This window comes from Saimiri boliviensis, chromosome X, assembly GCF_048565385.1.
Source record: "Saimiri boliviensis isolate mSaiBol1 chromosome X, mSaiBol1.pri, whole genome shotgun sequence".
Classification (NCBI taxonomy): Eukaryota; Metazoa; Chordata; class Mammalia; order Primates; family Cebidae; genus Saimiri; species Saimiri boliviensis.
In genome coordinates, this window is record NC_133470.1 from 44,699,952 (window position 1) to 44,721,693 (window position 21,742).

A 21,742-nucleotide genomic window follows, 5' to 3' on the forward strand; every position below is an offset into this window, starting at 1 on the left:
CAAAAATTGCTCTATGGATTAGGATTTATCTCTGAAGATCTTAGCATCCTGTTTTGTAAAAGGCATCTCAGGCAGTCTACTGGTGGGAAAATTAAGGGGCTGGCTTCACGGGGGAGTCAGACAAGGATGAGGGCTGAAGTCAGAGATGAGACAGAATGATGCCAGGGAAAAGGGTCCCATGACAGGTGGCTAGATGTTGAGTACAGAGAAGAAAAAGTAAGAGGGTCAAACCTGAAAACGTAAGGTCTGACATGATGGACTGTGAAGGGTAATGACATCAGTGACGGTGGGGGAATACAATGTTGGGCGTTTGAAGGATATGAGGTTAAGGAACTAGAAGATGGGCCGGGCATGGTGGCTCACGCCTGTAATCCCAGTACTTTGGAGGCTGAGGCGAGCGGATCACGAGGTCAAAGGATCGAGACCATCCTGGCCAACATGGTGAAACCCATCTCTACTAAAAACATCAAAATTAGCTAGGCGTGGTTCCGCGCGCCTGTAGTCCCAGCTACAGGCTGAGGCAGGAGAATTGCATGGGGAGGTGGAGGTTGCAATGAGCCGAGATCGCGCCACTGCACTCCAGCCTGGCGACAGAGCGAGACTCTGTCTCAAAAAAAAAAAAAAAAAAAAAAAAAAAAAAAATTATAAGGTGAAGGAGGTTGACATCAGAGAATGGCAGGGACCTAGAGGGAAACAGCTGCGATGGTGAGGAAGACATCAGATCCAGCGGGGGAAATGATGGTAAGGACGGAAGGACGATGTCAGGGACAGCAAGTAGTATAAGAGTGAGAAGGTTTCTGTGTGGAAGGGATGAAAACGCTCAGCCGGTTGTTGGGGGTGGATGCTGACATTTGGGGTGCACCAGTTTTGCAAAAGTCGACACCATTTCCGGAAACGCACCGAGAGTATTGCCCCCTTCGCTTTGCCGTCCCTTCCTCTCCCCACCACCACGCCCCTTCTGGCCTTAGCCAATCAGCACGCACGCCGGGACGCTTAGGGTGAACGTCCTGTGACGTCATCGCTACGTACGCTTTATCAGTCGTCTTCCCGCGCAGCTCCATCTCTGTTTTCTCTGCTCTTCCGACCTGTCTGTGTGTTCGGCATTCTCACGTTTTAATTTCCAGGTAAGCTGCGTATGTCTTGTGGAACGGCGGCTCCTAGCCACGTATGCGCCGCGCCGCCCAAGACCAGGGATAGCTAGTAGGGAGAATAAAGGCCGGTGACACGTAGGCTTGGCTTTTTCTGGGGCGGGCGGGTCCCGTGCTCGGAGGTGAAACGTTTCGGTTGGTGGAAGGCCGGCGCGGCGTATTCGAGTGTGAGGCGTACCGGGAGGGCCCGGTGGCGTCGGTGGTGTCAGTAATCACGCGACAGCCTACACTTGGTTTCCTTTTCTCACGTGGCGGCCGCCATCTTCTTCTGCCGCCGTAGGTGAAACGTTTCGGTTGGTGGAAGGCTGGCGCGCTGTATTTGAGTGTGAGGCGTACCGGGAGGGCCTGGTGGCGTCGGTGGTGTCAGTAACCACGCGACAGCTTACACTTTGTTTCCTTTTCTCACGTGGCGGCCGCCATCTTCTGGCGGCGTCGAGGGAAGGCAAGGATGCTCTGCGCCTGCGCAGTGGCACAAAATGACGGGTGTGGCAGCTGTGAATGTGTGAGGATGCGATAGTGGTTCCTTAATGGTGGCGGCGCTGAGTCAGCCCCGCAATTGGCCTCTTTTCTCAGCCTCTCTCTAGTTACCCGTATTTTGTTCCTCTTTCTTGTCTATTTTCTGTGCTTCTCTCTGCCTTATTTTTCGCTATTTTTTCACTTCTCCATTTTTTCTTTCTGCCACCATTCTTCATGTTCTTCCTACAGGATTTGAACTCGCTGCCATGTCTTCTGAAGAAGGAAAGCTTTTCGTAGGGGGGCTCAACTTTAACACCGATGAGCAGGCACTGGAAGACCACTTTAGCAGCTTCGGGCCTATTTCTGAGGGTGAGACGGGCCAGATTGACAATGGGGGTTGGTGAGAAAGTCTGGGACCCTTGCATTTCAAAGTATATTAAGCAAAAAGGCAGAACCCCAAGCCTCCAAATTCTTTTTCTCCCTAAACTTAGGGTGTCGAGTAAGGCTGAGGAATACGTCTTCGGAATTGGTGGGAGGGCTCCCTTTTCCCTACCTACCGCCATTCCCTTTTCAGACCACCCTTTGCTACTTAACCTTTGTGGTGCTGACTGGTCCACATTGTTCCATTTTCTTTTCCTCATAGTGGTTGTTGTCAAGGACCGGGAGACTCAGCGGTCCAGGGGTTTTGGTTTCATCACCTTCACCAACCCAGAGCATGCTTCAGTTGCCATGAGAGCCATGAACGGAGAGGTGGGGCATCCTATCTGCAGAGGGGCCTTGCCCCCATCTGCAGCTCCCTTCATTCTGTTTTTCCCCTCTGTCTGCTCGGGGCAGCGTGGCCACCAAGCCCCGCAGTGCCCACTCACAGGAGCATGACTGCCTTTTGTTCTAGGGGGTGGAGGGCAGCGGCATACAGAGCCTGGCCGCCTGGGAGGCGACGACTGGTCCTGCATGAGGCCGAGAAGCCACCTGTGGATGGTTGACCTGCCTTGGGCTTAGGTAGTAGAGTCTGCAGACCTGTGGGCCTGGCCGGGAGAGGACCTCGTGAGTCTTCTGACATGGACTCTGAAGCCTCAAACCAAGAGAGGTGTCTGTCTATCCCTGATAGTGGGGCAGCTTAGAGGGGTGGGGAGAACTCAGCCTGAGTTCAGTCAAGATGTAAGTAGTAGCAAAGGGAACACGGTGCTTTCAGGTTATTTTATGTGGGATTCTGTAGCTCCTGATGAATCCATTCTGGGGTAAAGGAGCTTATTCTGGAACGTGGCACCTAGAACCTGTTGCCCAGCAGGAATTTTTGGGCTCTTTTGCCCACTTTGCCCATGCCTGCTCTTCCCTCACCACCGCCCTTATGGACTGTCAACCCATCCTTGTTGTGTCTCCTACACGTAGTCCCTGGATGGTCGTCAGATCCGTGTGGATCACGCAGGCAAGTCTGCTCGGGGAACTAGAGGAGGTGCCTTTGGGGCCCATGGACGTGGTCGCAGCTACTCTAGAGGTGAGTGCAGTAAGTGATAAGTTTGATCATGGGGTGAGAGGGAGAATTGCCTATGTGTGGATAACTGCCATTTAAATATTTTTTCTTCTGTAGGTGGTGGGGACCAGGGCTATGGGAGTGGCAGGTATTATGACAGTCGACCTGGAGGGTATGGATATGGATATGGACGTTCCAGTTCCAGAGACTATAATGGCAGGTGGGTAGCCAAGGGGTTGGGGTTTTTTGCTATTGCTTTCCTCTCCTTAAGTCAGTGCCTGGGTGTTCATACATACCACACCTTGTTGTTACTAATGTGTGCTTAAAATGAGTATTAAGTATTTTGAGTTAATTGTATTGTCATATAGTTGCAAGATAATAAAGTATATATGTTGTGCTGTGTTGGTTATATAACTATTGTTTTAACATGTAACATTATACTTCACATAAATTGTATGCCGTAAAACTTTAAGCATATGTGATATATGCTTAACATACACTGTTTTTGATATCTAAGGTTTATGTTACGGTACATACTATAAAATGTGACACATACAATTAATGTCAATAGTGTTTAATGCAGTCCTGCAAATCTGTGTGGTTTTTTTTTTTTTTCTTTCAGAAACCAGGGTGGTTATGACCGCTACTCAGGAGGAAATTACAGAGACAATTATGACAACTGAAGTGAGACATGCACATAATATAGGTGAGACTTGGATATTGGCATTGAATGAACCTGTTTGTCACACTCTGTCATGACCCTCTCACCTTTTCTGGCAACACTACTCTACATTTCTTCTGCCCTCATACCTCACTCAGCCAACCTACCAAACACCATTCCTGGGCCAGCCTTGCTCTCAGGTGCATGTCAGAGCTAGTCTCCTAGGGGGTGGGATCTCTTACGATTCTCTACTCTTGTGTGTGATTCTCTACTCTTGTGATTCTCTACTCTTGTGTGTGACGGAGGAAATGAAGGGGTGTCCTTGTTGTCCAGCCCTGAGCATCTTTATCAGCTCTAGGAGGTGCGCATGTTGTCAGCCTCTTCCTTCACGACATCATAATTCTTCCCCTCTTGCTGTTCTCAGATGCACAAGGAATAATTTTTGATCCAGGATCGTCCTTCCAAATGGCTGTATTTATAAAGGTTTTTGGAGCTACACTGAAACATCTTATTTTACAGTATATCAACCGGTTTTTAAATTGAGCTGCCAAGGTAGCCAAACACCTGTCTAATTAGACACCTCTATCTTTTAAAAAGAAAAAAATGTTCTGCCTGTTTAAAATTACATTTGTAGTATTTTTCTTTTTACCAGTTTTTTAGTTTGAGCTCTCAGGATTATTGGATCTAGCAATAACTGGCAAGTTGGGCCAGATTGATTTCAAAAACTTAATATGTATCCAGGGACATTTTAAAAACCTGTACACAGTGTTTATTGTGGTTAGGAAGCAATTTCCAAATGTACCTATAAGAAATGTGCATCAAGCCAGCCTGACCAACATGGCGAAACCCTGTTTCTACTAAAAATATAAAAATTAGCTGGGTGTGGTGGTGCGCGCCTGTAATCCCAGCTACTCAGGGGGCTGAGGCAGGAGAATCGCTTGGATCCAGGTGGCAGAGGTTGCAGTGAGCCAAGATAGTGCTACTGCCCTCCAACCTGAAAGAGTGAGACTCCGTCTCAAAAAAAAAAAAAAAAAAAAAAAAAAGGAAAGAAAAGAAATGTGCATCAAGAACATGATTATCCAGGGGTGTTTTGTAATTCAGATCACTGACCTGATTGTATAGAAGAGTTATTTTAAAATGTTTGCAAATGTCTTTTTTTTTTTTTTTTTTTTTTTAATACTGGAAGTAAAAATATTCTGTTGTGTCTCATATAGTGTTTAGGATGTCCTTCACAGAGCTTATTAAAAAGATGAACCTGAAAATAGACTGCTTTTTTTCTTACTCAGACCACTTTGCAAATTAAAAATGGGGGCAGAGCCGGGCGTGGTAGCTCAAGCCTGTAATCCCAGCACTTTGGGAGGCCGAGGCGGGTGGATCACGAGGTCAAGAGATCGAGACCATCCTGGTCAACATAGTGAAACCCCGTCTCTACTAAAAATACAAAAAAATTAGCTGGGCATGGTGGCGCGTGCCCGTAATCCCAGCTACTCAGGAGGCTGAGGCAGGAGAATTGCCTGAGCCCAGGAGGCGGAGGTTGCGGTGAGCTGAGATCACACCATTGCACTTCAGCCTGGGGTAACGAGCGGAACTCCGTCTCAAAAAAAAAAAAATTGGGGCAGAGGTTGGCAGATCACCTGAGGTAAGGAGTTCAAGACCAGCCTGGCCAACATGTCTCTACTAAAAATACAAAAGTTGGCAAAATGTGGTGGTGGGCATGGGTAATCCCAGCTACTTGGGAGGCTGAGTCAGGAGAAGCAGTTAAATCCAGGAGGTGGAGGTTGCAGTGAGCTGAGATCACACTCCTGCCTGGGTGACAGCAAGACTCCTCAAAAAAAAGGCTTGGAGAATACTTGGTTGGTGCGTGGGCAGGGACTGCCAGAGGGTTAGGTGTACATTGAGGCCTGAGGTGTGGTGGGTATAGGTGAAATCTTTTGGCTAGAATTGGGTTTCCTAAGCTGGTCTCTTGGTCCCATTGTCTAATTGTTTGGGCCTGAATCTTCCTAGCTTCTCTTGAGCATTAGAGATGCCATTAGATGGGCACCCTCACAGGATTGTTCTGAGAATGTAAGCACCTAATCTCATGGAGTGAGCTAAATCCTATCATAGATAGTGGTACCAGTTCATTCCTTCCCCTGAAATGATGGGAGTTGGGGACAGGTGCACTGAACTCATCTTTGTGTATGAGGGCCATAAGAGAGGCCTGGTTTGAAAACTGAATGCTGAGATCAGATGCCAAGATTTATGTTGGGGCTCTAATAACTTCCCAGCTGTTTGACGTTGGGTGAGTCATTTAAATTCAGCCTCGTCCCATTTTACATTTTCTGTGGAGGTTTAGGTTAAACAGAATAAAGCATATAAAGCCACTGAGAAGAGTTGACAAAGCTCTCAGTCATGGGGATTTGATCTTGGGTGTGTGTGTCTTGAGGTAAGGTGGTGGTGGTTTTGTAACTAGCTGGTCTTCAGTTCCTCAGTTCTCCCTTTAGTCATGGTTCTTTCTAGTGGCTGTACTGGAGTCCCATGGGTATTATCCCTCCATTGGTTCTAGTTTGGAAGATATAAGCCTCGTGTTCATGTCTTTCACTTGGTTAATATTGAGACAAGTTACCACCAAGTTGCAAACTCGAGAATATTGTCCTTAGCTGCCTGTTTCACCCTCATGCGTTGTGGAGCCCTGTATTATGAGTTCTAGTCCTGGAGGCCTGCTTCCTGAGTTTCCCAGCTAGTTGTGACAGGCCTCAATATTCCTTCTTCCTCTAACCCAAACAGTCATGAATCTGCTTTGGCAGGTGGATGGAGACTCAGGAACTTGGACTTCACCCACTGAGCCAGGCCCAGGTTATGGGGCATTGTGGCTAACCCCACCAGGTGGGTACTTGGTCTGAGGAGGCATCCTGTTCTGGGCCTTTGGGGAGCTAAGATGGTGGGAGTTGGCCTCATAGGTTGGGGGATTGGAGGGGGTCCTCTGCTCCCTGCCTCAGGATGGCAATGTACCTCTTACCCCAATGTCAGCTGAGGTAAGATCCATAGTAATATTCCTGCAACAAAATGACTCCCTAAGTGGAATCAATAAAGACTAAAAATGGCCTTGTAGGCCTGTTGTTTAACAGCTTGTCAACCTGTTCTGCTCTGTTGTGTTTACAATGTGATCATTTGTGATCATCCAGCCCAGGGAGTCCCAGTCTCTTGCTATCTGCTCTAAGGAAAAGAGCCCACGGTTTTCTGTAGTGCCATAGTCCCTAATAAAGATCCAGATTTGAGGTCAACCCCTTCCCCCCCCCCGACAAAGTGCTTGTTGGTCTCCCACTTTGGTTTGTCTTCAGCATTCAGCTAATGCACATGTTTATCAAGAACCCACTGAGACTAGAAACCCAGCCCCCAACCACTTAAGGTACCTTGAGAACATGTATCCCAAGACCTGCAAAGACCAAATGCATGGCCTGTGAGTACTTTCTCTTGCAAGCCCTGGATCTTGTCTGCCAAAAGTCTTTCTAAACCATTCACCAAATCTCTTAGATTGGCTTTTGGTTTTCATTTAGGCTTTCAAGTCCTAAGCCCCACCCTTCTTACCCCACATAGGCAGAGATCACTATTTAGATCCTTGCATTCTAGTTTAATTTCTTCTCTGCCTCAATTTCAACATCCATAAAATGGAAATAATACCTATCTCACCGGTTAGGAGGATTTTTTTTTTTTTTTTTTTGAGATGCAATTTTGTTGTTTTTGCCCAGGCTGGAATGCCTTGGCATGATCTCGGCTCACCACAACCTCTGCCTCCCAGGTTCAAGTGATTCTCCTGCCTCAGCCTCCCAAGAGGCTGGGATTACAGGCATGTGCCACCACGCCTGGCTAATGTATTTTTAGTAGAGATGGGGTTTCTCCATGTTGGTCAGGCTGGTCTTGAACTCCAGACCTCAGGTGATTTTCCCACCTTGGCCTCCCAAAGTGCTGAGATTACAGGCGTGAACAACCACGCCTGGCCGTTTTTTTGTGTGTTTTGTTTTTATTTTTAGAGACAGGGTGTCTTCCAGGCTGGAATGCGGTGGCATGATCTCGGCTCATTTAAACCTCCGCCTTCTGGGTTCAAGCAATTCTCATGCCTCATCCTCTCAAGTAGTTGGGATTACAGACGCCTGCCACCATGTACAGCTAATTTTTATATTAGAGATGGGGTTTCACCATGTTGGCCAGGCTGGTCCCAAATTCCTGATCTCAGATGATCCACCTGCCTTGGCCCCCCAAAGTGCTGGGATTACAGGTGTCAGCCACTGTGCCTGGCCTAGGGGTTAGGAGTATTAAAAAATGTTTAGAATGGGACTATGTCCATTACACAGCTCCACACCCTTGTTCCATATTCTGGATTGGGGGTCGGGGGAGGGGGTGGAGGTGTAGAACTTGTAAAGAGCTTTTTAAAGTAAGTTGTGAATACTTAAGGTATATATTTTTTTAAAAGCATATTGGACGACAGCCAGTGTTCTACCATTCTTACCTGCTTGTCAAGACAAAACCTGCCCAAGTTCCTACCCAACTGCATTCCAAGTGTTTTCAAATTTGGTGGTAAGACCTGACCTGAGGTTGCTTACAACCTTTACTCAGTGGGAATATGCATACAGTTTACTACGGGAATATTTGTGTTTACTTAGAGTAGCTGCCACGGATCTGTGGGGGCTGGGTCTTTTCTAAATTGTTAAAAGCAGTTCATCCCATTATTAATAAACATTTCTAATATGCTGTGAAAGAGTCTATTTTTAAATAGATATGTCCATTTACTCATTGTTCCCAGAAAAAGCCTTGTATGCAAACCTCCAAATGCTCAAGGAACAAGGCAGACAAAAGTTGTTGGTAAAGGGTGCTTTACTGGGGGAATGTAGAAGCAAAACATGAGGCTGGGTGTGGTGGCTCACGCCTATAATCCCAGCACTCTGAGGGGCCAAGGTGAGTGGATCCCCTGAGGTCAGGAGTTTGAGGCCAGCATGGTGAAACCCCATCTACTAAAAATATAAAAATTAATTGAATGTAGTGGTGTATGCCTGTACTCATAGCTACTTGGGAGGCTGAGGCATGAAAATGGCTTGAACCCAGTAGGTGGAGGTTGCAGTGTGCCCAGATCAAGCCACTGCACTCCACCCTGGGTGACAGAGCAAAATTGTCTCAAAAATAAGCATGGCCTTGGGTGGCAGCAAGATAAATCTCCATGCTGTCGCTCTCCAACCCAGTGCTTGCTTACCATAGGGAAAGTGCTCCAGCAAGATGAACGCAACTACAGAACAGGCAAGAATGCTATATGCATCATCATCTAATTTGTGCAATTATGTAAAAGCTGACAAGCTTTTAAACTAGGGATGGCAAAGGAGGAATTGGAGGCATTTACAGGACTGGTGCTAATCAGAAGTAAACATGGTGGATTGGCATCCAAGATGGAGTAACATTTGTCTCCACATTCTTGCTGAAGACTGGAAAATCATGTGAGTCTGTCTTGTAAAAGGTAATCGAGCATACCCTACTCAAGCATTTGGGGCCGGGTGCGGTGGCCCACACCTGTAATCCCAGCACTTTGGGAGGCCGAGGCAGGTGGATCACCTGAGGTCAGAAGTTCAAGACCAGCCTGGGCAACATGGTGAAACCCCATCTCTACAAAAAATACATAAATTAGCTAGGCATGATGACAGGCACCTGTAATCCCAGCTACTCAGTAGGCTGAGGTGTGATAATTGCTTGAACCCGGGAGGCAGAGGTTGCAGTGAGCCGGGATCAGGCCATTGCACTGCAGTCTGGGTGACAGAGCGAGACTCTGCCTCAAAAAAAAAAAAAAAAAAAAAAAAAAAATACACCATTTGATAAAGAAAGCGGAGTCCTAGTGGGGGAGTTCAGTGTCAGCCTGCACTGAAATCATCCAAAGTTCATGGGACTTGGTTGCCTTGTGTGCTAGCTTGGTATCCAAAGTGCACAGTGCATGAAACAAAGAATTTGCAACTTAACGTCAGTTTATATGTTGATATCCTAAGTTTGTCTACAATGAGGCTTAACTCATACAAAAACCTTTACTTAGGGAATGTGTCTACTTGAGAAAGCAACTTCACCTACTCATCATCCAGCTATTTTCCTTGCTAATTGTAGATAACATGAAAACATTTTTTAGAGTTTACCCATATTCTTCAAATTATCCCACCACACAAAACTGCTTAGAATGTGTTGGGCTGGGCACGGTGGCTTACGCCTGTAATCCCAGCACTTTGGGAGGCCGAGGCGGGCGGATCACGAGGTCAAGAGATCGAGACCATCCTGGTCAACATGGTGAAACCCCGTCTCTACTAAAAATACAAAAAATCAGCTGGGCATGGTGGCGTGCGCCTGTAATCCCAGCTACTCGGGAGGCTGAAGCAGGAGAATTGCCTGAACCCAGGAGGCGGAGATTGCGGTGAGCCGAGATCGTGCCATTGCACTCCAGCCTGGGTAACAAGAGTGAAACTCCATCTCAAAAAAAAAAAAAAAAAAAAAAAAAAAAAAAAAATGTGTTAAACTATATTGATGATTTTTTATTTAAAGCCAGTCAAATTCAGCGGTGGGGGGTTGTATGTTAATAAGTTCTGATAACCCCCTACCATCAGACCAGCCTATTGATGATTTAAAAACAAGCACAACAACATAAAGATAGAATCTTTCTCTATTTCGGGAGAAATGATTTACTGTAAATTTAACCTTTTAACGTCTTTGGTGTCAATTGTGGGTGAACAGGATGGCTGCTTCCTGTCTCGTTCAATGTTCCTCACCCTGATCTTATTCAGATGGCATTTCTCCCATGTACAGCACTATAGTCTCTACAGTGGGAGCCTTAAAAGGGCCCCCTTGGCTGGCTGCGGTGGCTCACACCTGTAATCCCAGCACTTTGGGAGACCAAAGTGGGTGGATCATGAGGTCAGGAGTTTGAGACCAGCCTGACTAACATGGTGAAACCCCATCTCTACTGAAAATACAAAAATTAGGGCCGGGCGCGGTGGCTCAAGCCTGTAATCCCAGCACTTTGGGAGGCCGAGGCGGGTGGATCACGAGGTCGAGAGATCGAGACCATCCTGGTCAACATGGTGAAACCCTGTCTCTACTAAAAATACAAAAAATTAGCTGGGCATGGTGGCGCGTGCCTGTAATCCCAGCTACTCAGGAGGCTGAGGCAGGAGAATTGCCTGAGCCCAGGAGGCGGAGGTTGCGGTGAGCCGAGATCGCGCCATTGCACTCCAGCCTGGGTAACAAGAGCGAAACTCCGTCTCAAAAAAAAAAAAAAAAAAAAAAAAAAAATTAGCCAGGCATGATGGTGTGCACCTGTAGTCCCAGCTACTCAGGAGGCTGAGGCAGGAGAATCACTTGAACCAGGGAGGCAGAGGTTGCAGTGAGCTGAGATCACACCACTGCACTCCAGCCTGGGCGACAGAGTGAGACTCTGTCTCAAAAAAGGGGGTGGGGGGCTTGTTACCCTGTGTTCTGACTTTTGCAGTGTCCTTGTCCACTTTCTCATAGCAGTGGCCCCAAAGAACATGTTTCTGTTTCAGGTGATCACATTCAGGACAAATGTCTATATTGTTCTTATTATTGAGAAACAGCTCACTCTGTCTCCCAGGCTGAAGCGCAGTGGTGCGATCTCAGCTCACTGCAACCTCCACCTCCCAGGTTCAAGCAATTCTCCTGCCTCAGCCTCCTGAGTAGCTGGGATTAGTCATGCACCATTATGCCTAGCTAGCTTTTTTTGGATTAGGGTTCACCGTGTTGGTCAGGCTGGTCTTGAGCTCCTGCCCTCAAGTGATCCACCTGCCTTGGCCTCCCACAGTACAAGGATTACAGGCGTGAGCCATGGTACCCAGCCTTTGTTTTTTTTTTTTTTCCTGAAGTCTCTCTCTGTCACACCTAGACTGGAGTGCAATGGCATGATCTCAGCTCACTGCAACCTCCGCTTCCTCGGTTCAAGCAATTTTCCTGCTTCAGCCTCCCAAGTAGCTGGGATTACAGATGCCTATCACCACGCCCAGCTAATTTTTGTACTTTTAGTACAGGTAAGGTTTTGCCACGTTGGCCAGGCTGGTCTTGAACTCCAGACCCTCAGGTGATCCACCCACCTCAGCCTCCCAAAGTGCTGGGATTACAGGCATGAGTCACTGTGCTCGGCCCTTTCCTCATTTTTATACTGACCATCCTAATAAACATGAGTCGATATCTCATTGTGGTTTTGATTCGCATTTCCCTGATGATTAGTGATGTTGAGCCCCTTTTTGTATACCTGGTAGCCGTTTGTATGTTTTCTTTGGAGAAATATCTATTCAGGCCCTTTGGCTATTTTAAAATTAGTTTATTTGGGGGTTTTGCTATTGAGTTATATGAGTTCTTTATATATTTTGGATATTAATCCCTTATAAATGGTTTGAAAATATTTTCTTCCATTTCATAGGTTGCCTTTTCATTTCGTAGATTGTTTTTCCTTTGCTATGCAGAAATTTTTTAGTTTGATGTAGTCTCACTTGTTTATGTTTTTGAAAGGGAGTCTTGCCCAGGCTGGAATGCAGTGGCGCAATTTTGGCTGACTGCAACCTCTGCCTCCTGGGTTCAAGCGATTCTCCTGCCTTAGCCTCCTGAGTAGCTGGACTACAGGCATGCACCACCATGCCTGTCTAATTTTTATTAGAGACGGGGTTTCACCATGTTGGCCACGCTGGTCCCAAACTTGTGAGCTCAGCCAATCTGCCCACCTCGGCCTCCCAAAATGCTGGGATTACAGGCATGAGCCACCACACCTGGCTGTTTATTTTTGCTTTTGTTGTCTGTGCTTTTGGTTTCACGTCCAAAGAATCATTGAAAAGACCAACCTTGAGGAGCTTTCCCCCTTTGTTTTCGTCTACGACTTTTTTTTTTTTTTTTTTTTTTTTTTTTTTTTTTTTTTGAGACGGAGTTTCGCTCTTGTTACCCAGGCTGGAGTGCAATGGCGCGATCTCGGCTCACCGCAACCTCCGCCTCCTGGGTTCAGGCCATTCTCCTGCCTCAGCCTCCTGAGTAGCTGGGATTACAGGCACACGCCACCGTGCCCAGCTAATTTTTTGTATTTTTAGTAGAGACGGGGTTTCACCATGTTGACCAGGATGGTCTCGATCTCTCGACCTCGTGATCCACCCGCCTCGGCCTCCCAAAGTGCTGGGATTACAGGCTTCAGCCACCGCGCCCGGCTCTTCTACGACTTTTATGATTTCAGGTCTTATGTTTAAGTATTTAATCCATTTTTCGTTTTTGTATATGGTGTAAGATAAGGATCCATTTTTCCCAGCACCATTTATTGAAGACTGTCTTTCCCCCATTTCGTATTCATGGCACCTCTGTTAAAGATTAGTTGATACTGGCCAGGCACGGGGGCTCACGCTTGTAATCCCAGCACTTTGGGAGGCTGAGGCAGGCAGATCATGAGGTCAGGAGTTCAGGACCAGCCTGGCCAACATGGTGAAATCTGTCTCTACTTAAAAGAGAAAAAAAAAATTAGGCTGGGCGAGGTGGCTCATGCCTGTAATCTCAACACTTTGGGAGGCTGAAGCAGGTGGATCATGAGGTCAGGAGATCGAGACCATCCTGGCTAACATTGTGAAACACTGTCTCTACTAAAAATACAAAAAATTAGCCGGGCCTGGTGGCAAGGGCCTGTAGTCCCAGCTACTCAGGAGGCTGAGGCAGGAGAATCCCTTGAACCCAGGAGGCAAAGGTTGCATTGAGCCAAGATCGCACCACTGCACTTCAGCCTGGGCAACAGAACAAGACTCCATCTCTCCCTCTCTTCCCCCACCCCGCCCAGGTACACTGATCTTGGAACAAGACTCCATCTCAAAAAAAAAAAAAAAAAAATTAGCCAGGCATGGTGGCACATGCCTGTAATCCCAGCTACTCAGGAGGCTGTGGCAGGAGAATCACTTGAATCCAAGAGGCGGAGGTTGCATTGAGCTGAGGTCGTGCTACTGCATTCTAGCCTGGGCCACAGAGCAAGACTCCATCTCGGGGTGGGGGATGATTAGTTGATAATGTTTTGTTTTTGTTTTTTTGTTTTTTTTTCTAGGTCTGTCACCAGGAGTGCAGTGGCGTGATCTCGGCTCACTGCAACCTCCACCTCCTGAGGGTTCAAGCGATTCTCTTACCTCAGCCTCCCGAGTAGTTGGGATTACAGGCATGAGCCCCCAAGCCCAGCTGATTTTTGTATTTTTTTTTAGTACAGGTGGGGTTTCACCATGTTGGCCAGAATGGTCTCAACCTCCTGACCTCATGATTCACCCACATCAGCCTCCCAAAGTGCTGGGATTATAGGTGTGAGGCACTGCGTCTGGCCTCCTTTTTTTTTTTTTTCTTTTGAGACAGAGTTCCACTCTTGCTGCCCAGGCTGGTGAACAGTGGCATGGTCTTGGCTCACCGCATCCTCCGCCTCCTGGATCAAGCAATTCTCCTGCCTCAGCCTCCCGAGTAGCTGGGATTACAGGCATGTGCCACGAAACCTGGCTAATTTCATATTTTTAGTAGAGATGGAGTTTCTCCATGTTAGTCAGGCTGGTCTTGAACTCCTGACCTCAGGTGATCTGCCTGCCTTGGCCTCCCAAAGTGCTGAGGTTACAGGTGTGAGCCACCGCACCTGGCCCGTTTTCCTTTTTTTTTTTTTTTGAAAGAAGACGTGGAGTGTCCGTCACTCAGACCACAGTGCAGTGATGCCATCACGGTTCACAGCACCCTCGGGCTCACGTGATCTTCCAGCCTCAGCCTCCCAAGTAGCTTAGATTACAGGTATGTGCCACCATACCTAGCTGATTTGCTTATTTTTTTTTGTCGAGATGAGGTCTTGCTATGTTTCCCAGGCTGATCATGAATTCCTTGGCTCAAGCAATCCTCCCACCTTGGTTTCCCAAAGTGCTGGGATTATAGGCATGAGCCGCCACACCCAGCTGGAATTGTTTTAATTTCCTTTCCGGATAGTTTATTGTTAGTGTACGGGAATATAAGTTTTTTGTTCTGATTTTTTGAGATAGAGCCTTGCTCTGTCGCTCAGGCTAGAGTTCAGTGGCATGATCTCAGCTCACTGCAACCTCCGCCTCCCTAGTTCACGCAATTCTATCTCAGACTGCCAAGTAGCTGGGATTATAGGTGCCTACCACCACACTTGGCTAATTTTTGTATTTTTAGTAGAGACAGGGTTTCACCATGTTGGCCAGGCTGGTGTTTTGTTTGTTTGAGACACAGTCTTGCTCTGTCCCCCAGGCTGAAGTGCAGGCGAGTGATCTCAGCTCACTGCAACCTCCGCCTCCAGGGTTTAAGTGATTCTCATGCCTAAACCTCCCAAGTTGCTGAGATTAGAGGTGCATGCTACCATCCCAGCTAATTTTTGCATTTTTAGTAGAGACAGGGTTTCACCATGTTGGCCAGACTGGTCTTGAACTCCTGGCCCCAAGTGATCTGCCCGTCTCAGCCTCCCAAAGTGCCAGGATTACAGGCGTGAGCCACCATGCCTGACCAGGAACACAACACCCAGCTAATTTTTGGTGTTTTTAGTAGAGACCAGGTTTCACCATGTTGGTCAGGCTGGTCTCAAACTCCTGACCTCAAGTGATCTGCTCGCCTCAGCCTCCCAAAGGCCAAGATTACAGGCGTCAGGCATGGTGCCCAGCCTACATGATTTTATATATAAAAAACCCTATAGACTCCAAAAAAGAAACTGTTAAAGAACCCAGTAAATTTGCAAGAGATAAAATCAACATACAAAAATTATATATGACTTTATGTTAAGGATACATCTCTTCTGTACCTAACTTGTTTTTTTTTTTGTTTTGTTTTGTTTTTGTTTTTGAGATGGAGTCTTGCTCTGTCGCCCAGACTGGAGTGCAGTGGTACAATCTCAGCTCACTGCAACCTCTGCCTTCCAGGTTCAAGCTAGTCTTGTGCCTCAGCCTCCCAGATAACTTGGACTACAGGTGTGTGACTCCATGCCGGGCTAATTTTTTGCATTTTTAGTAGAGACAGGGTTTTAACCACGTTGGCCAAGCTGGTCTCAAACTCCTGACCTCAAGTGATCCACATGCCTCAGCCTCCCAAAGTGTTGGGATTACAGGCGTGAGCCACTGCGTCCGGCCTCCTGATTTGTTGAGAGCACTTAATCATTAAAACATGTTGAATTTTGTCAACTGCTTTTTCTGCATCTATTGAGATGATCATAGTTTTTGTCCTTCACTTTGTTAACGTGTGTGTCATATTGACTTATTTATGTGCATTGAACCACCCTTGCATCCCAGGGATAAATCCCACTTAATCATGGTATGTGATCCTTTTAATGTGCTGTTGAATTCAGTTTACAAGTATTTTGTCGAGGAATTTTGTATCTATGTTTGTCAGGGATTTTGGCTTTTAGTAGTTTTCTTTAATGTCTTTATCTGACTTAAAAAAAATTTTTTTTTGACATGGAGTTTCACTCTTATTGCCCAGGCTAGAGTACAATGGTGTGATCTCGGCTCACTGCAATGTCCATGTCCCCTGCTTCAGCCTCCCAAGTAGGTGGATTACGGGCATGTGCCACCACGTGCAGCTAATTTTGTATTTTAGTAGAGATGGGGTTTCACCATGCTGGCCAGGCTGGTTTCTAACTCCTGACTTCAGGTGATCCACCTTCCTCGGCCTCCCAAAGTGCTGGGATTACAGGCATGAGCCACTGTGTCTGGCCTATTATAGGTACTTTTAAATGTACAATTAATTTTTTTTTTTTTTTTTTTGAGACAGAGTCTTGCTCTGTCACCCAGGTGGGAGTGCAATGGCACGATCTTAGCTCACTGCAACCTCGACCTTCCAGATTCAAGTGATTCTTCTGCCTCAGCCTCCTAAGTAGCTGGGATTATAGGCGCGAGCCACCATACCAGCTAATTTTTGTATTTTTAGCAGAGATGGGATTTCACCATGTTGGTCAGGCTGGTCTCAAACTCCTGACCTTGTGATCTGCCTGCCTCAGCCTCCCAAAGTGCTGGGATTACAGACGTGAGCCACTGCGCCCAGCCACAATTACATTTTCATTGGCTAGAGTCACCCTATGGTCCTATCAAAGACTAGGTCTTATTCTTTTGTTTGTTTTTTGAGATGGAGTTTTGCTTTTGTTGCCCAGGCTGGAGTGCAATGGTGCAGTCTCAGCTCACCACAACCTCCCCCTCCTGGGTTCAAGCAGTTCTCCTGCCTCAGCCTCCCAAGTAGCTGGGATTACAGGCATGTGCCACCACGCCTGGATAATTTTGTATTTTTAGTAGAGATGGGGTTTCTCCATGTTGGTCAGGCTGGTCTTGAACTCTAGACCTCAGGTGATCTGCCCACTTTGGCCTCCCACAGTGCTGAGATTACAGGTGTGAGCCACCGGGCCCAGCTGGTCTTATTCATTCTTTCTATTTTTCGTACCCATTAACCATCCCCACCTCCCTCTACCCCCACTATCATTTATCTGACTTTGGTATCAGGGTCATGCTGGTCTCATTAAATGAGTCTGGAAGTGTTCCCTCTTCTTCAGTTTTTTTTTTTCTTTTTTTGAGACAGAGTCTCACTCTGCCACCCCGGCTGGAGTGGTTTGATCTCAGCTGTCACTGCAACCTCCATCTCCCAGGTTCAAGCGATTCTCCTGCTTAAGCCTCCTGAGTAGCTGGTATTACAGGCACCCGCCACCATGCCCGGCTAATTCTTGTATTTTTAGTAGGGACGGGGTTTCACCTTGTTGGCCAGGATGGTCTCGAACTCCTGAGCTCAGGTGATCTGACCACTTTGGCCTTCCATAGTGCTGGGATTACAGGAGTGAGCCACCGCTCCTGGCCTTCCTTTTCAATTTTTTGAAATAATTTGTGAAGTATTGGTATTCCTTCTTTAAATGCTTGGCATTTAAAGGTATCACTATGAAGCTATCTTGGTCCTAGACTTTTCTTTGTTGGGAGATTTTTGATGACTGATTTAATCTCCTTCCTTGTTAGCGGTCTGTTCAGACTTTATATTCCTAATTTGGTCTTGGTAGGGTGTATATTTCTAGGAATGTGTCCATTTTTTCTAGGTTATCTAATTTGTGTATTAATTGTTCATAGTAGTCCTTTTTTTTTTTTTTGAGACAGAGCCTGGCTCTGTCACCCAAGCTGGAGTGCAGTGGATCTCAGTTCACTGCAACCTCTGTATCCCAGGTTCAACCAATTCTCCTGCCTCAGCCTCCTGAGTAGCTGGGACTACAGGCACGTGCCACCATGCCCAGCTAATTTTTTGTATTTTTAGTAGAGACAGGGTTTCACCGTGTTAGCCAGGATGTGAGCCACCACCCATAGTAGTCTTTAGTAGGCTGGGTTTTTTGTTTTTTGTTTTTTGCTTTTTTGTTTTTTAGATAGGGTCTCAGTCTGTTGCCCAGGCTGGAGTGCAGTGGCACAATCACAACTCACTGTATCTTCAACTTCCTGGGCTTAAGTGATCCTTCCTGTCTCAGCTTCCTCGGTAGCTAGGACTACAGGCAAACACCACCAGCTAATTTTTGTATTTTTAGTAGAGATGGGGTTTTGACGTGTTGGCCAGGCTGGTCTCAAACTCTTGACCTTAAGTGATCCTCCCGCCTTGGCCTCCCAAAGTACTGGGATTACAGGTGTTATCCACTGTGCCTGGCAGGTCCTTTCTATTTCTGTGGTATCACCTGTAATGTTTCTGATTTTATTTACTTTATCTTTTCAAAAAACCAGCTCTTAGTATCATTAATCTTTTCTATTTCTTTCATCTATTTCATTTATTTCTGCTCTGATTTTGTTATTTCCTTCTTTCTGCTAACTTTGGACTTAGTTCTTTTTCTAGTACCTTGAGGCATAAAGTTAGGTTGTTTATTTGATATCTTTCTTTTTTTGACACAGGGTCTTGCTCTGTTATGCAGACTGGAGTGCAGTGACAAGATCACAGCTCACTGCAACCTCTGCCTCCTGGGCTCTAGGGAGCCTCCCACCTCAGCCTCCCAAGTAGCTGAGACCACAGGTGCACACCACCATGCCTTCTTTTATTTTTTGTAGAGACAAGGGTCTCACTATGTTGCCGGGGCTGGTCTTGAACTCCTGGCCTCAAGAGATCTTCCTGTTTTGGCCTCCCAAAGTGCTGGAATAACAGGCGTGCGCCACCTCGCCTGGCCAGAAGTATATTGTTTAATTTCCACATATTTGCAAATGTTCTGGTTTTCCTCCTTTTATTGATTTCTACTTTCATACCATTGTGGTCAGAAAGGCTCTTGATATGACTTCATTCTTCTTAAACTTGTTAAAACTTGTTTTGTGAAGGTTCATTGTACCAATACTATTATTTTGTGTAAGTTTGAAATTTTCCATAAAAAGACTGAAAAAGAAAACTTTTGGGGTGTGGTTTGTTCCACTTCTACATTGGTATGGGCAGTGCAGACCCTCAGGCGTTTTCTGCAGGCTTACTGTATCCCCCAAAGCCAGGCGTCCCCAAACAACGGCTCGCTGGTCGCATGCGGCCCCCTGAGGCCATTTATCCGGCCCCCCGCCGCACTTCAGGAAGGGGCACCTCTTTCATTGGTGGTCAATGAGAGGAGCACAGTATGTGATGACCCTCCAACAGTCTGAGGGACAGTGAACTGGCCCCCTGCGTAAAAAGTTTGGGGACGCCTGCCCAAAGCCCTCTCCTTAGTTACGGGCGTTTCTACTACGAGGGCCTCAAGACTCCTGTTCTATAATTGCTAGCTTCTACTTCCTGACATTCATTAATAAAGTTGATATTTGGCAGGGTGCAGTGGCTCACACCTGTAATTTAATCCCAGCACTTTGGGAGGCCGAGGAGGGTGGATCACCTCAGGTGAGGAGTTCAAGACCAGCCTGGCCAACATGGTGAAACTCCGCCTACTAAAAATACAAAAATTAGTCGGACCTGGTGGCGTGTGCCTGTAATCCCAGCTACTCAGGGGGCTGAGGCATGCATCACTTGAACCCAGGAGATGAAGGCTGCAGTGAGCCGAGATTGCACCACTGCACTCCAGCCTGGGCGACAGAGTGAGACTCTGTCTCAAAAACAAAATAAAATAATTAAAATAAAACATTGCTTATACCCATTACTGGAGATAGTGGGGGAAAAAAAAAGAAAAAGGAAATAAATAAAGTTGACATTTTCCAGACATGGGCTCCACAACCCTACTTGCTTCCCCTACCCAGTCACAGCCCTCAGGACCTGTCTGGCTTCCTCAGACAGAAAGACCATCCTTTTGCTGAGCATCAGAAGTCCTGCCTTCTCTCTAGAACCCAGGACCTCTTTTAACCACCTGCCTCCTCGCCTGTTAAATGGATAATAAAGGTAGCCCATTCAAAGAGTTAACACATGGAAACACCTAGGTAAGTGTGTAGTAGTTGGCACAGAGACACTAAATGTTAGCATTTGTTGTGTGTGCCACCTAATAGGGACATCACAGCAGATAGAACATGTCTTTCCCTCGGGAATCACGGATTAGTGGGGTCCACCTACAATAAGCTAAAATATTGCTGCGTAAAGTAAAGTTAGGGAGTGGGAAGCATCAGGGGAAATAAAGCAGGGTGCGAGTGGAGAGTGAGATGGGCTGGTTTACCCACGGCAGTCAGGGAAGGTGACTCTGAAAAGGTGCCTTTTAACACAGACTTGATGTTCGAGGAAGAGCAGGCAAGGAGGATATCTAGCAGTCTCGTTGGTGGGAATGGTTCTGCCACGGCGCTCTGGCTCCCTTGCATGTCTCCACACGGGCCACGTAGGTAAGCTGATGTAAGTCTTGGCAGAACGCCCTGTAATCCTCGGAACTCAGAGCACAGAAGGTTTGTGGGGAGCTCTCATGAGGCCATTTCCCATTCACCTCTCTCTCTACGAAGGAGCCTGTTGTGAGACAGTGTTCTCCCCACCTCCTGAGGTTCTTTCTACCCCTCACCTCTGGGCTATAGAACTGCTTAGCTGCAGCATGAAATTAGCTCCTCAGCGACAAGGTATCCTGCCACCTGGGGTGTGGTCATCTCGCCCCTTTCATTTCGATGTTGCCCGGCCCAAGGGACATAAGCCAGAATCTGCCCTTGCTTTCGTTGTCCATGTAAGTAGCAACCGAATGTAACAAGGGCTCGTTACATTTCCGGCCAAACCTGTCAGCCTTACCTTGCTTCAACATCTGGAAGAGGAGAATTAAAGGCAGAGGGAAAAGCAAGCAGGAGCAAAGGCCCTGAGGTGGGAGCTTGTTTGGTGTGTGGGGAACAGCAAGAAGGCCAGTGGGGCAGGGGCAGAGTGAGCCAGGGGCCGGTGGCGGGCAGTGAGATCAGGGAGGGCCTGGAGGGCCTTGAGGGCCACAGAGAGGACTTTGGCTTTTTCTTTTTTTTTTTTTTTTTTGAGACGGAGTTTCGCTCTTGTTACCCAGGCTGGAGTGCAATGGCGCGATCTCGGCTCACTGCAACCTCCGCCTCCTGGGTTCAGGCAATTCTCCTGCCTCAGCCTCCTGAGTAGCTGGGATTACAGGCACGTGCCACCATGCCCAGCTAATTTTTTGTATTTTTAGTAGAGACGGGGTTTCTCCATGTTGACCAGGATGGTCTCGATCTCTTGACCTCGTGATCCACCCGCCTCAGCCTCCCAAAGTGCTGGGATTACAGGCGTGAGCCACCGCGCCCGGCAGACTTTGGCTTTTTCTCTGAGACAGATGAGAGCCACGGCAGGGCGACTCTGAGCAGAGGAGGGCCCTGGGCTGACTTGGGTTGCAATAGGATCCTTCTGGCTGCCATGAGGACAGATTGAGGGGAGGGGGCAAGGACGGCAGTGGTGAGGAGGCTGCTGCCATTGTCTAGGCCATCGATGGTGGTAGTGGCAGCTGACTCGGAGAGGGGAGGTCAGATTCGGGCATATTCTGAAGGTAGAACTGACAGGGTTTGCTGCCAGATCAAAGTAGGGCGAGATGACAAAGTACTTGTTAGGAATCCACACTAGACGAGCTCACAAAAAGTAACTTGACAGTTGGTGTTAGTG

The 21,742-nt window shown here is 47.2% G+C and overlaps 1 protein-coding gene across 7 annotated transcripts; it reads left to right on the top strand.

The window, feature by feature from the left end:
* Positions 1–1,017: 1,017 nt before the first annotated feature.
* RBM3 (RNA binding motif protein 3) lies at positions 1,018–21,068 on the top strand. 7 transcript variants are annotated; one of them, XR_012515771.1, is made up of 8 exons: positions 1,018–1,124; positions 1,854–1,973; positions 2,248–2,354; positions 2,994–3,099; positions 3,193–3,295; positions 3,698–3,781; positions 6,523–6,601; positions 8,187–10,000. XR_012515771.1 is itself a non-coding variant. In XM_039475534.2 (7 exons), the coding sequence occupies exons 2-6, from the start codon at positions 1,871–1,873 to the stop codon at positions 3,756–3,758; spliced, it is 480 nt and encodes a 159-aa protein (XP_039331468.1). In that variant the 5' UTR covers positions 1,018–1,124; positions 1,854–1,870; the 3' UTR covers positions 3,759–3,781; positions 8,187–10,000. The 7 variants fall into 7 exon arrangements, 6 of the variants coding, with proteins under 6 accessions (XP_039331468.1, XP_039331467.1, XP_074248280.1 ...); XM_039475534.2 differs by lacking the exon at positions 6,523–6,601; XM_039475533.2 differs by lacking the exons at positions 6,523–6,601; positions 8,187–10,000 and adding an exon at positions 4,161–4,248.
* Positions 21,069–21,742: the final 674 nt, after the last annotated feature.

Excerpts from the sequence above, each read along its gene's own strand:
- RBM3 (XM_010350194.3), top strand. The coding sequence starts at position 2,827 with ATGAATCCATTCTGGGGTAAAGGAGCTTATTCTGGAACGTGGCACCTA. Across the intron at positions 3,100-3,192 it reads TGGTCGCAGCTACTCTAGAG|GTGGTGGGGACCAGGGCTAT; the intron begins GTGAGTGCAGTA and ends TTTCTTCTGTAG. Across the intron at positions 3,296-3,697 it reads TCCAGAGACTATAATGGCAG|AAACCAGGGTGGTTATGACC; the intron begins GTGGGTAGCCAA and ends TTTTTCTTTCAG.